Source organism: Anneissia japonica, unplaced genomic scaffold (assembly GCF_011630105.1).
Source record: "Anneissia japonica isolate Jap-2015-1 unplaced genomic scaffold, ASM1163010v1 scaffold284995_len508010_cov190, whole genome shotgun sequence".
Classification (NCBI taxonomy): domain Eukaryota; kingdom Metazoa; phylum Echinodermata; class Crinoidea; order Comatulida; family Comatulidae; genus Anneissia; species Anneissia japonica.
The window spans coordinates 273,574-285,711 of NW_022730633.1; the positions used below are offsets into that span (position 1 = coordinate 273,574).

The 12,138-nt window shown below is 32.7% G+C and overlaps 2 protein-coding genes across 4 annotated transcripts in view; both read right to left on the reverse strand.

The window, feature by feature from the left end:
• The window catches only part of LOC117114984 (fibroblast growth factor receptor-like), a 12,658-nt gene extending 9,768 nt beyond the window's left edge, over positions 1-2,890 (reverse strand). For 2 of the 3 annotated variants that reach the window (XR_004446470.1, XM_033258618.1), the window contains exons 1-2: positions 2,684-2,890; positions 1,886-2,115 (exon numbers count right to left, since the gene is read on the reverse strand). Coding sequence is in view for 2 of the 3 variants with exons in the window: in XM_033258618.1 (XP_033114509.1) it covers positions 1,886-2,021 (136 nt within the window). In the remaining variant the exon portion in view is untranslated. The remainder of the gene's footprint in view (positions 1-1,885; positions 2,116-2,683) is intronic. The other variant, XM_033258619.1, reaches the window with a different exon arrangement.
• A 4,754-nt stretch (positions 2,891-7,644) lies between these two features.
• Positions 7,645-12,138, reverse strand: part of LOC117114974 (A disintegrin and metalloproteinase with thrombospondin motifs 1-like) — a 40,944-nt gene continuing 36,450 nt past the window's right edge. Inside the window, exons 20-25 of the mRNA XM_033258603.1 lie at positions 11,938-12,131; positions 11,358-11,535; positions 10,752-10,901; positions 10,077-10,253; positions 9,206-9,387; positions 7,645-8,539 (exon numbers count right to left, since the gene is read on the reverse strand). Of these exons, the coding sequence (XP_033114494.1) occupies positions 8,387-8,539; positions 9,206-9,387; positions 10,077-10,253; positions 10,752-10,901; positions 11,358-11,535; positions 11,938-12,131 (1,034 nt within the window). The 3' untranslated portion in view covers positions 7,645-8,386. The remainder of the gene's footprint in view (positions 8,540-9,205; positions 9,388-10,076; positions 10,254-10,751; positions 10,902-11,357; positions 11,536-11,937; positions 12,132-12,138) is intronic.

Below are 12,138 nucleotides of genomic sequence, written 5' to 3' on the forward strand. Positions count from 1 at the left end.
TATAACTTATAATTTATACACAACACACTATAGATTTATAGATCGTTGTGATTGATTATAATGAATTCTTATAACGCTCTTTTATATATTGCTGAGCTACAGTATATACAATTAAAACAGAAATACCTTTCTTAACCATGCAGGTATAAAAATATATTTATATCACCATGACTTAACTACTGTTTGGCTTCTTGGGGGTCACTCGTGTAATACCGTTTTGTCTTGCTGGCGAATCATGGGATTTCCCGATGGACCCGAGTAGAGGCCCAGGGGGATGTTTTCATTTACTATGAACCATTAGAACCCCGTTAGTATATTGAATTGGGGGAAATAATTTTGTATATCAGCCGATACTACATGAGAACATTGGAATGGGAAGATGTTGGGGATGGTTGGGTGGGAAAGTAAAATATGTCCAATGTTAGCAAGTGCTAAAACATCAATGGTGACGAAATTATACATTACTCTATACTGAGCTATACTCTTGTAATTAGATCTCTTCTTCTCAATGATTGTGTACACATAGTATTAGCAAAAACGTTAGCCACTGTACCTAATTTATTAGCCCGGGTACCTTACTTGAATTTAACAGGTTCCAGTTTGACCACTGTATAGGGTAATGACTTTCGGGTCGCCTTATTGCGGTGACCCTGCCAGTCTGTCATTAGTGGCACTTTATTTATTAAGATTCAGTACCAAATATCAATTCCTGTTCCTAAAGTATTCTGAGGTTATTGTTGTGTATAATTTAACTCCTCAAGTTTGCTTATTACAATAATTAGCATTTATTATACAAGATTAAGATAATCTCTTTTCATTATCCAATATTTAGTTCTTTCTCGAGTCGCAAATAAGCTTCCTCTGCTTCAGGTTAGTATGTAAGATACTTACTGTCCTAGTTTTCCGAATTATTTTTTTCTGTTGTTGATTTTCTCAAGCGCCTTGGGCATTTCATTAAAATGGATACCAGTCAACCTATACAAATCTTCATAAATTGATGTCTATTGGTAAATTGTTTATTAATATCTTGTATATATGTTAACTGTCGTGTCGTATGATGTCAGTTAATCTTTGGCTGATAAGTAATATTTGCTTTTATAATCTATACAATCTGTTATTATTATGTATCTACAGTATTTTTTTTTTTTATTATTTATATTTATTTTTTTATATTTTTTATTGTTTACAGTACACGTGCAGTAAACCTAATTTATATACCAAGGATAAAATTTAGTTCCTAATTCAATCAGAAAGAACAGGTCAATGAAAGAAATACATTGATCTTGAAGCGGTGTATTAAAAGTAATTCTAGAGCTGTGTCCATACTATCACATTTTATGTGAAAAATAAATGTGATATGCCCATATTTGGATGTATTATGATATCATCATGCCCATACATGGCGTAATATTTTGTCGTTTTATAATTTATCAACCTTTGCTTTATTATATGCCTTTTATGCATGTATAATGTAACTTTCTAAATTTAATGAATTTTATTTTGGAAACAGGTTCAACAAAATAATGTGTCAAAACTATCAGATATTCTTTGACAAAAAAAACTGATGTAAGCCCATATATAGGCCTAGTCATGATTTGCCTATGGTCACATGTTTTTTCAAACAAAGTTTTGATAGCCTGGAGAGGGTTTAAGTGTATTTTTATTTTAATATATTGCGTGCATATTTTTTAGGTAATCAGAAAAGCAAAACACTTCATTTGTATTTAAAGATAGATCTAAAGTAGTTAGGCCTACATTAATTTATTTTACATTATTATGTGATTGAATAGGCCTAAATGCTTATCGCGCTAGCCGTTACGTCTTCATTATGATAATATAGATCTCTGTACACGCAACACTAAAATGGAGCCAGTTTAATATTTACCATTAGTCAGATGCGAGTAATTGCATACTAGCGATTCATCCTGGTAAGCGATACTTTTTGGTTCCAAGTTGAGAGGCATCGATAAACAATCAAAGATGGGAAACAGGAGCAACGTAGATCCTAGAAAACATCTCATCACGAGCAGTATTCTGAAATGACCAACACTTACGAACTTCCGAAGATATATGATGCCGGCCTGGTTCTATATTTCGAACAATTCGTTCGTGCTTCTGAAATAAAAATCAGTGAATGACATACAGTACCACTTCTGTTGAAATCAACAAATCAAATAACAATGCATATCCTTAAGTACAGTAAACGTGGATACTGTATATCAAATGACATAGCCCTAAGCCTATCAATATGCAGAGTAATAACAATTCCTTATGGTTGTTTTTTACAATATCAAAAGGTCTCATTTTTAACTTCTATAAGACGTATCTGGTTTTAATAAAGCATGACAGTTTGATAACATTAACGATAAAATTAGCATGTAATTAAAATAGGATTCAGTAGCATAAAAACGATATCACAGAGAGTTGATTTAACTAACCGAATTTAGGCGTAGTTCTAAGAAATATATTCACAGACGGTTGAAGATCATTTAGAGTGCAATTGAAAGAGGTTTTGGTTTGGAATTTTTAAGAGCCGGCCCTATTAAAAGGAAACAAAGTTGCTTTTATACCACACCGAAGGTATGTCCAAACAGTAGTTTGCTACGGGTAGTTTTAACGTCATAATTATAAATATTCTATGCATACTTTCATATTATGCAATTGAATCCCTAATAAGTCTTACCTTAATTTTGTGTAAATTCTCGTGCTGCAATCTAAGCGCGTTTACACTAAAGCCTGGTTTCCATACAATCGCTACACAGTCGCTACACCATTTTCACTGCAATCTTTGCAATGCGTAACTGCCACCGACGCAATCGAGAACCTCCCTAATTCAACTGACCAATCGGCGTCACCAAAGGAGTTGGTGATAGCGTGTAGTGATGTTTATTTCAACCAGGTTTAATACTCTATTAACCTACGAAATTTACCGCTGACCAATGCCTGTGCTTAGGTCTCTGCGTCTGCGTAAACCGTAGTGGCTGTCTGACCATAGAGCAAGTTTCTTTGCTCTATGGTCTGACGCAATTTCTAGAAATATTATTATCACTTTATTTCATCGCATTTCCCTGAATGAAGTAGCCTTAATAGCGAATGAATATTTGCCAGTATTGACGAGAGGCAATAATGGGAGTTGACATCTCACTCAAGTGGTCCGTATAAATAGGCTAATTCTCCTCTCAAGTATTCAATGGTGTAACGTTTATAAAACAAACAATGTCGTCGGTTAGGTTGTACGTGGATGGGGATATAATAATTGATGAGGCGGTTGTATATCTGCAATTTCTTTATTTATTTTTTAAAATAATATTTAGTTATCAGATGTTCAGGTAGTGTCATATAGAAATCTGACCAAGAATAAAAAAAATCCTTTTCCGAGATTCAAATATAAACATTATATATGTACAGAAAGAAAAGCAAATTCGGTGTCGGAAGAGATACTTGTGCTGTATTTTATATAATATATATACTGTCTCTTATACACATCTATGCTTATCGCGCTAGCTCTGATGTGAACTTCCGGGTCGACTTAATTAATGTACGATTACGTCATTCAATCGTTCTAGTTTTTCGGTTTTTTTTCGCCCGGATACTTTCGACCAATACAACCCGATGTTATTTTTTCATTTGGGGGGGGGGGGAGGATGATTGGCGTGTTAGCGCCAATGTGTGCGCTTGTGCAGGCAGGGGATGTACCCCCCCTCTGAAGCTGGAAACCTTGTTTTTGCAAAGCAAATTGGTACAATTTAAAGACTACTTTTAGTGAAATTTTGATCAAAATGAAAATAAAATTTACCATTAACAATATGGCATATCTGTATCTGTGAGATATTCACAACGCTTCCTTGTTGGATGCCATAAAGGAGGTCATTGATGTGGAGCAATAAGAGAAGTGGAATAATAAGTAAATATTTTATAGTATTTTATTGTCTTTCTTCAATTTTACACTTTTATAATAAATACATTCGCTCATGAACGATAAACTTCTTAGTGCCTATTTTGTTTTGTTTTTATTACCACTGGTATTAACATGGTTTTGGAAAATATTAAACATAATAAAAATAATGAGTATTTATAATAATGCGCTATTCACATAACTGCTTAAATGAAATGGCCAAACTTGTTTTTACGAGTTTCTGATCGAGAAACAAATTCTTTGGTCAGTTTCATAATGGGGTAAAATAATTTTATTATCAACATTAATACATTATGCTAATTTTCATCTTTGTAAGCGCATAAGACATTGCAAATTATTTCTGTGACAGTCTTTTGAAGTGTGTAAAGCTCCATTTTATTCCATACATAGTCAAAATATCGGGGGGATGATACAATGGACCATCCCCCTTGTCAAATATTGGGGGATATATCCCCCATCCACTGGGATCTACGCCTATGGCTCCACGGTCCAGAAGATCTCAACTTATTCATCTCCCACATCAATAACTCCCATCACACCATTAAGTTCATTTTAAATGTGTTAGCAGGCCTTAAGGATAATAAAGTTACCGCCACCACGGTTTACACAAAGCCTACTGATAATCACAGATACCTGAACTAGCGCTCACTACACTAAAGAAATCCATAGTTTACAGTCAGGCGCTCAGAATTAAAAGAATCTGCTCCACCACTGCAGAATTTGATAAACACATTAACACGCTTATCCATAAATTAAGACTTAGCAACTTTCCCATGAAATTCATCAAACCATGTGCAGTATCATGAAAGTTTCGTCTAAATCACCAGTAACTCCTGGATTACAAGCTATATCGAACTCTATTCGCATGCTGGTCCTCAACTATAACCCCCGAATCCAACACCTCCCCAAATCCATCACCCACAATTTTCGTATTCTCTCCGACTACACTTCATCTAATTCAGAAGCACCCAAATCACCACCTCTCATAGCTTACCGTCATTGGCGGACCGTAGGATAAATTGCAGGGTATGCAAGGTGTTGGAATATCTAGGATGTGCGAGGGTCGTGCACGCCCCTTCCCCTGGAAAAAAATATTCGCCCATCCCCCCGCCCAAAAATCACCTCAAATCACATTATTTTGCGAGTTACCGATCCTCACTTTACATTCCCACCCCCATAAGCTCCCTTCCATTTCAAGACCCCTACGCCACTGATGCTAGGGCCTGCTAGAAGGAAAAGTTTGTAAGCCTACTACTTACTATAGTCAAAATACAAATGTATGTTATTTTTAATACCGGCATGGTTGTAGTACGGTATCTTCTTTTCAAAAGAATTCCTATTTCTGTATTTTAACAAATTTCAATTCAAATAATAATAATTCAAAGTTTCTCCCATAGCGGTTATATGCATGCAAACTTATTTAAACTTTAATCATTGAGATCAGGCATATAGATAGAATACCCGATCGGCAGTGGAGGTCCCGATTTGCATGCGCAATACTCTCGGAAGCACTGCTTCCATTCCAGTGTTAAATTGGCTATTCTGACGCCACCACACGGCTGTCACAATAACAAATTTAAGCGTTGTTGGGTACGCCCTGACTTCCATTGATTCACATGAATATGTGATTGGTTGATATTGAACACCAGCCATGCGGAAATTGAGAGTTACAATGCGATAGGCCCGAATGTGACTTATCCTAAATACCAAAATTGGCCAAACATTGAAAAACTTTGCTAATCCAATAAACTGCAACAATCCACTTGAAAAATTAAGGTTTATGTAGAAGATTGTGGCTAAGAAATGCTAAATCAAATGCAGAAACTGTACTACTATATTTTTTTAATTTGTTTTAGCCAGGGTATGCACTGCATACCTTGCTTACCATGACGGTCCGCCACTGTTTCCCATCCACGTCTTCTAAACTCCCCCTATCACCCCTAAAGTAGGAAATTACCCTTGTGACAATTCACGATGCCAAATTTGCAATTTTAATCATGACATTAAAGGACGTATAGTGACTGGTACTAAGCATTGGAACTCATCTGAAACTAATCGTAAACGGTTAGAAGTACGTATAATTTTTCAACTAGGTACTCTTAAAGCCACATAAACTAAATGTCTCATTTCAAAACCTTTAGATATTAATAACTTATGTTATTATCCCTACTAGTTAATTTTACAAGGATATTTTAACATTACTATTATCCCCAATATAGCAGTTTATATTTCATTATGCGGTTTTTATTTGCTTAATTATGTTATTATGCATGCATCTTTCTTCTCTTAAGTACAGTATCCGGCGTAGTGAACTTCTTTGTGCCTTAGGCGTGTTTAGCTCTTTTACTGTTACTTAGATGTCTAATGTTTTATGACATTTCATTTTGGCTATTACACCACCGCTCCGGGCTTTCGTTTACCGTCCATTTGTTTTGTTTTGTAATATGCCGATTTTCTCTGTACTCTCGTTCTGTATTTTCAATAACCCGGATAATGCAATACATAATCATTATGATTAGGTATGTAAAAGCCTTCTTCAGACTATCAAATTCTGTTTGACAAAAGCATGAGACGTGCATAGATATGATCACGATGACATCACATCATGATCATATATAGGCATATCATGACTATATATGGGCATAAATACTTTTGTCAGATAACATTTGGTAGTCTGGACAAGGTTTAACCATGGTTTAACATAAGAATTTGACCACAGAATTAAAGAATGATCACCATTTGTTTCTATAGTCGAGCATTTTTATAAATCTACATATTTGTTTTCAAAAATAATAGGCCTATCATAGTGATGGTATGTTGCAAAACTTGTAAAATTAAATGAGCATACTACTGTTTTAATCGACAACCTTTGTTAATTTATCAATTAAAAACATTATAACCAGAATCGTCCCAGAACTATTTTATAGACTATTTTTTTTAATTCTTTTAAAACTAAAAGGTCAAAATAAATATTACTCGACATTTGTTGAGAAGTATTTTCTAAGGCTAGCATAATCCGACTTTATTTTTTAAATTTATTTTTTTATTGAATTCAACAGTGTAAAACACCAATAAATAAAATAAAATACAATATATTATCATAATTTAAAATGTAAAACGATTATATAAAGGCAAAACAAAAAGAAAAGATAAATATCAATAAATCAATACAAGAATCGACATAAAAACAAAAAGCCGCAATAAAAATAAATAAGGACAATAATAGCATACCTAAATTAATTTAAAATACAATGAAAAATATTCAGACTATCATTTTTATAAAGACAAAAATTGTAAGCTAATAAAAGACGACAAAACAAACCAATTTTACAGACACTAACATGGGAGTATTTAAGAAGTGGTTTACAACGAGGATTAGGGACAGGAATATTAACATTGAACATAGAAATAAGATTATAATTTAAATATGAATTAAGACATTTATAAAGAAAGTGTGAGTCCTGTCTTGCCCTCTTAGAACCAGCTTAGAACAATTGATATACAATTGAGGTGTATTATATCAAGATGTGTATAAGAGACAGGGATTGATCTTTCAATCAAATGCAGTAACTACTAATATAATTTATAAGCAATTCATTAAAAAGTATATTTCAATATCAATCACATTAATATTCAATGAATTATTACAATTCAATTATAAATTCTAACAACAAAATTAAATTTATAAGCAAGTCAAAAGACAATAAAGCGAAAAATATTCCATTCAATTACCAACTACATCAACATGAATTTAATTTATTTTAACTTATTATTTACAATTCATTCGCTTGTTAATTCTAACTAGCTACAAAAATATAATTTAATTTATAATAATAATAATAATAACAGTAATAATAATGATAATAATAAGAATACATGCAATGTAGGACTAGCCCTAATGCAAATAAATGATACAATATTTACAAAGTAAGAAAATTAAATTATGAGCGTTCAAAGTGGGCATAAATGTTGTCAAATTTAGTAAAGAAAATAGCTCTAAATTGTTTGTATAGCTGTATTTTTTTATTATTTATATTATACTATTGCACTTTTAGTGTATTGGACCTGTGTGTTGTGTGAGCATACAGGGCCAATGGGCTAGAGATTTAATAATAGTCTATAATTCACGATGTAAGTAATTAGCGACCTCTTCTTACAGGAATGTGAAGTGTTTAAAAGTGTACCGGGTACTTTATTTGTTTGTATACTAATAATAATAATAATAATAATAATAATAATAATAATAATAATAATAATAATAATAATACTATGATTAAACATCTTAATAAAACCAAGAAGTAATATAATTACTTCAATATTTGGGGGTGGGGACTTAAAAATATATCAGGGGCGAATCCATAATTTCTCTTTATTTCTTTCTTTCTTCCCTTTTTTTAACTTTAAAAAAAGGGGTGCCCCTCTATATAATAAAAATATATATTCTGAATATTCTACTGCCGATTTAATAAACTATATAAATGAGTAGGTAGCATAAAATCCTGATTTTTCTAGAGCCGGGTCACTGTGAAATTGTACTTGCACCTTATTTGTCGAGGAGACCCACGTAAATGGTCGACGGAAACTGCAGTAGTAGATTGTAAACTGTGATTCGATATCTTTGAACTGGAAGAAAACAATTGATAGAAATAACTGTCATGTGACGCGTCGACTGTTCCATTTCCTATATTTCACACTATAATCACTTTTTTTTTTATTGATATTTATGAGAAAATGATCACTTTATATTATGAGAAAAAAAAACGTATGTCACCAAGGGGATTCGAACCAAAGACCTTCCGGATACTGTTCGGATACTCTACAAACTGAGCTATGAGGACACTGGCATACACCCTTAGATTTTCCCTTTATAACACGGATTTTTTTTCAAGGTATTGCGTAATATGCAATGAATAATATTTAATATTAAATAATACTTATTATCATCTATTTATTATCATCTTTAATTAATACCAGTGTCCAATGGATTTGTTTCTCCATACCAAAATTAGTATCATTTGGAACATAAAGTATGTGCGCACAATAAACCTGTACCTGTAATAAATTGTACGTGTCTATGTCAAATGTCAAGTTATGTAAAAAAAAAATCTACGGTGTAGGGCATAGTATGCTAATCTGATTCCAGTTTTATAAATCTAACAAAATATTGAAGATTGCTCGCAATATAGACTATACTGTAAGCCATTGCTAAAATTATGGAATAGCCCTAATGTTGAACATTTGGACATGAAAACAATGTATGATACTGGATTGTATTGGTAATGTCGTTACCTTAACGCTATCGTAACCACATGGAGGATGATTTTCAACATCGAATGCCGTCAATGATATACTGATGCGTTGTCCAGGGGGCGCTATGATATAAGTAAAGCAGTCAGTATCCTCCGAGAAAAAAGTCGGGTAATTTGGACTTGATATACTACCCACCGATGAAGTCTGAACACCATCACAACCTAGACAAAATTGGGACACAATTTATTCTGTGCATATAAAAGCAAATACATATACTAGTTTAGCACAAATAATAATAATAATATTAATACAATTATTAAGTAAAGCAAGAGCAACAGTAATGGCAAGACTACTGCAACAGAAACAACTGCAGCAACAATAAACAACAGCAGCAACAATAACAACAACAGCAGCAGTAGTATTAGTAATATTGGTGTTGGTGGTGTTGTTGGTGGTGTTGCTGGTTATGGTGGTGGTGGTATAGTAGTATTTAGTAGTACTATTACTAGTAGTACTATTACCAGTAGTACTATTACCAGTAGTACATTTACTAGAAGTACTATTACCAGTAGTACTATTACCAGTATTACTATTACCAGTAGTACTATTACCAGTAGTACTATTACCAGTAGTACTATTACCAGTAGTACTATTACCAGCAGTACTATTACTAGAAGTACTATTACTAGTAGTAGTAGCAGCAGCAGAAACAACAACAGCAACAACGACAACCATAATATTAATAAAATTCCTAATTAAACCATAGTTGTATTGTTGTCATATTATGTAGTTAAATTTTATAAACGTGATCGAAATCAATTGATGCATGGAGGTGTAAAATTATACCTCCATATAATAATATAATTACAGTATATTAAATTTATATACGTCAAGATTAGTGTAAACTTACCATCATTTTTGTGCGCAACACTTTCAAAAGTGAACGATATCTCATAACCTTGGTTGTCGTATGTCGTCATCGCTGCAATCTCCATGACGCTGGTTTTAGAGATAGGCCATGCAACATCATTTAGGGACGTGCACACTGTGTAAATATTCGGTCCGTCTTTTACAATGAAATCACCGTCTAGAAGATATAAAATTATTGTTTTTCTTCAACAGGGTATTTTCTAGTTATAATGAAAAATTGAAAGTTTTCAATCTACTGAAATATACAAAGTAAACAATTTCAATGATCAAATTCATCATCATCATCATCATCATCATTATCGTCATCACCACCATCATCATCATCACCACCATCATCATCATCATAATCATCATCATCATAATCATCATCATCATAATCATCATCATCATCACTATCATCATCACCATCATCATCATCATCATCATTATCATCATCATCATCATCATCATCGTAGTCGTAGTCGTCGTCCTCATACTGCCTCAATTTGTTTTTATTTTGTTCTTATATTTTAAGCAATTTCAGCCTCGGTGTTCTTATAAAATGTGTACAAATTTGTTAATATGGGACCACATAAAAGTGGCCTTTTTGAAGGAGTCTTAAATTTGAGGGAAACCTGTATACATATTTGAATTGATTTGAATGGTAACGACATACCGTTCTGACAGTCAACATTGACTCTGATAAACTTCAGTACTATCCTTTGATCTATAGGTGCTACTATCGTTTTATTGCAATACACTCCATTGGTGTTCCCAACCACTATACTTGCAGTCGGAGCGGTCAAAAGCTCATTACATTCTCTGTCTGTATTAAATACCGTAATAAAGAAATAAACATCTTCAATACAAGCATTCTCAATAATATACTTGGCCTACATAATTCCGTAGATATACTCTTTAAATTAACAAGAGAATTATTTTTCTCTCAAAATTAATAAGAGAATTATTTTAATTCACCTAGTATTGGGTTTTGTTTTGCATAAAATTATCTTAATTATACCATAATTTTGTTTAAATATCTTAATTTTAAAATTATATTAATTAATTTAAATTCTTTAAAGTTTAGATGGTTTCATTTTTTTAAGTTTCTGGTCCATTTTACTATATATTTATTTTGCTATTTATTTTATACATATTTATTTATTATTAATTTCGTTATTTTTCATATTACACTAGTTTAGGTAATCGCTTTCTGTATTTTGTTTTGGTGAATAAAGAATACGCATAAGAACTACATAATTATTATTTTAATATTCCTTACTTGAATTTGAATGCGGGGGTGTAGGACAGGGAGCGTTGGTGCAAGCTTCTTCTATGTTGGGTTTCTCTGGCGGACACTCTGATTCAACCAAATATATATTAGGCGCACCATCATTACTATCGATAGATTTGCAATTCACAGAACGTGAGCGGATACCCACTCCGCATGACACCGAGCACTGTAAATTTTATAATTAATTAGTTTATATTTTACGGGAAAATAGACTAGTAAGCAAATAATTATAATGATTCCTTCAATATTAATTCAAATAATTCTTTAAAAGCCATAAATGTTTCATTTCTATAATAATTATTTTAAATACAATATTCCAAAATGCTAATTGACTTTACATATAGTATAGTTACAATAATAATAGAAGTAATGATATTATTACTACTTCTTTTGTATTAATATGCCTAGCAATGATTATGCTGATAAAAATGATGATGATGATGATGATGATGATGATGGTGATGATGATGATGATGATGATGATGACGACGAAAATAGTACAAATTATGATACAGTACATACTAAAAATAAATATCTTGGTACCGCAACAAATAATATAATGACTTACGGAGGACCACTCGCTAACTACCCACACGCCTTTATTTTCAGCTGCGCAGGGTTCTTTATTACATGGTTCCTTCTCGGCATGTTTGTCATTCTGGTCACAAAACGTTTCGGGAGCAATTTTGTAGCTATAACCATTGTGATATACACAATATATCGTTCTGGAGCGGGTTCCACCTCCACAAGTAGCACTGCATTCTCCAAA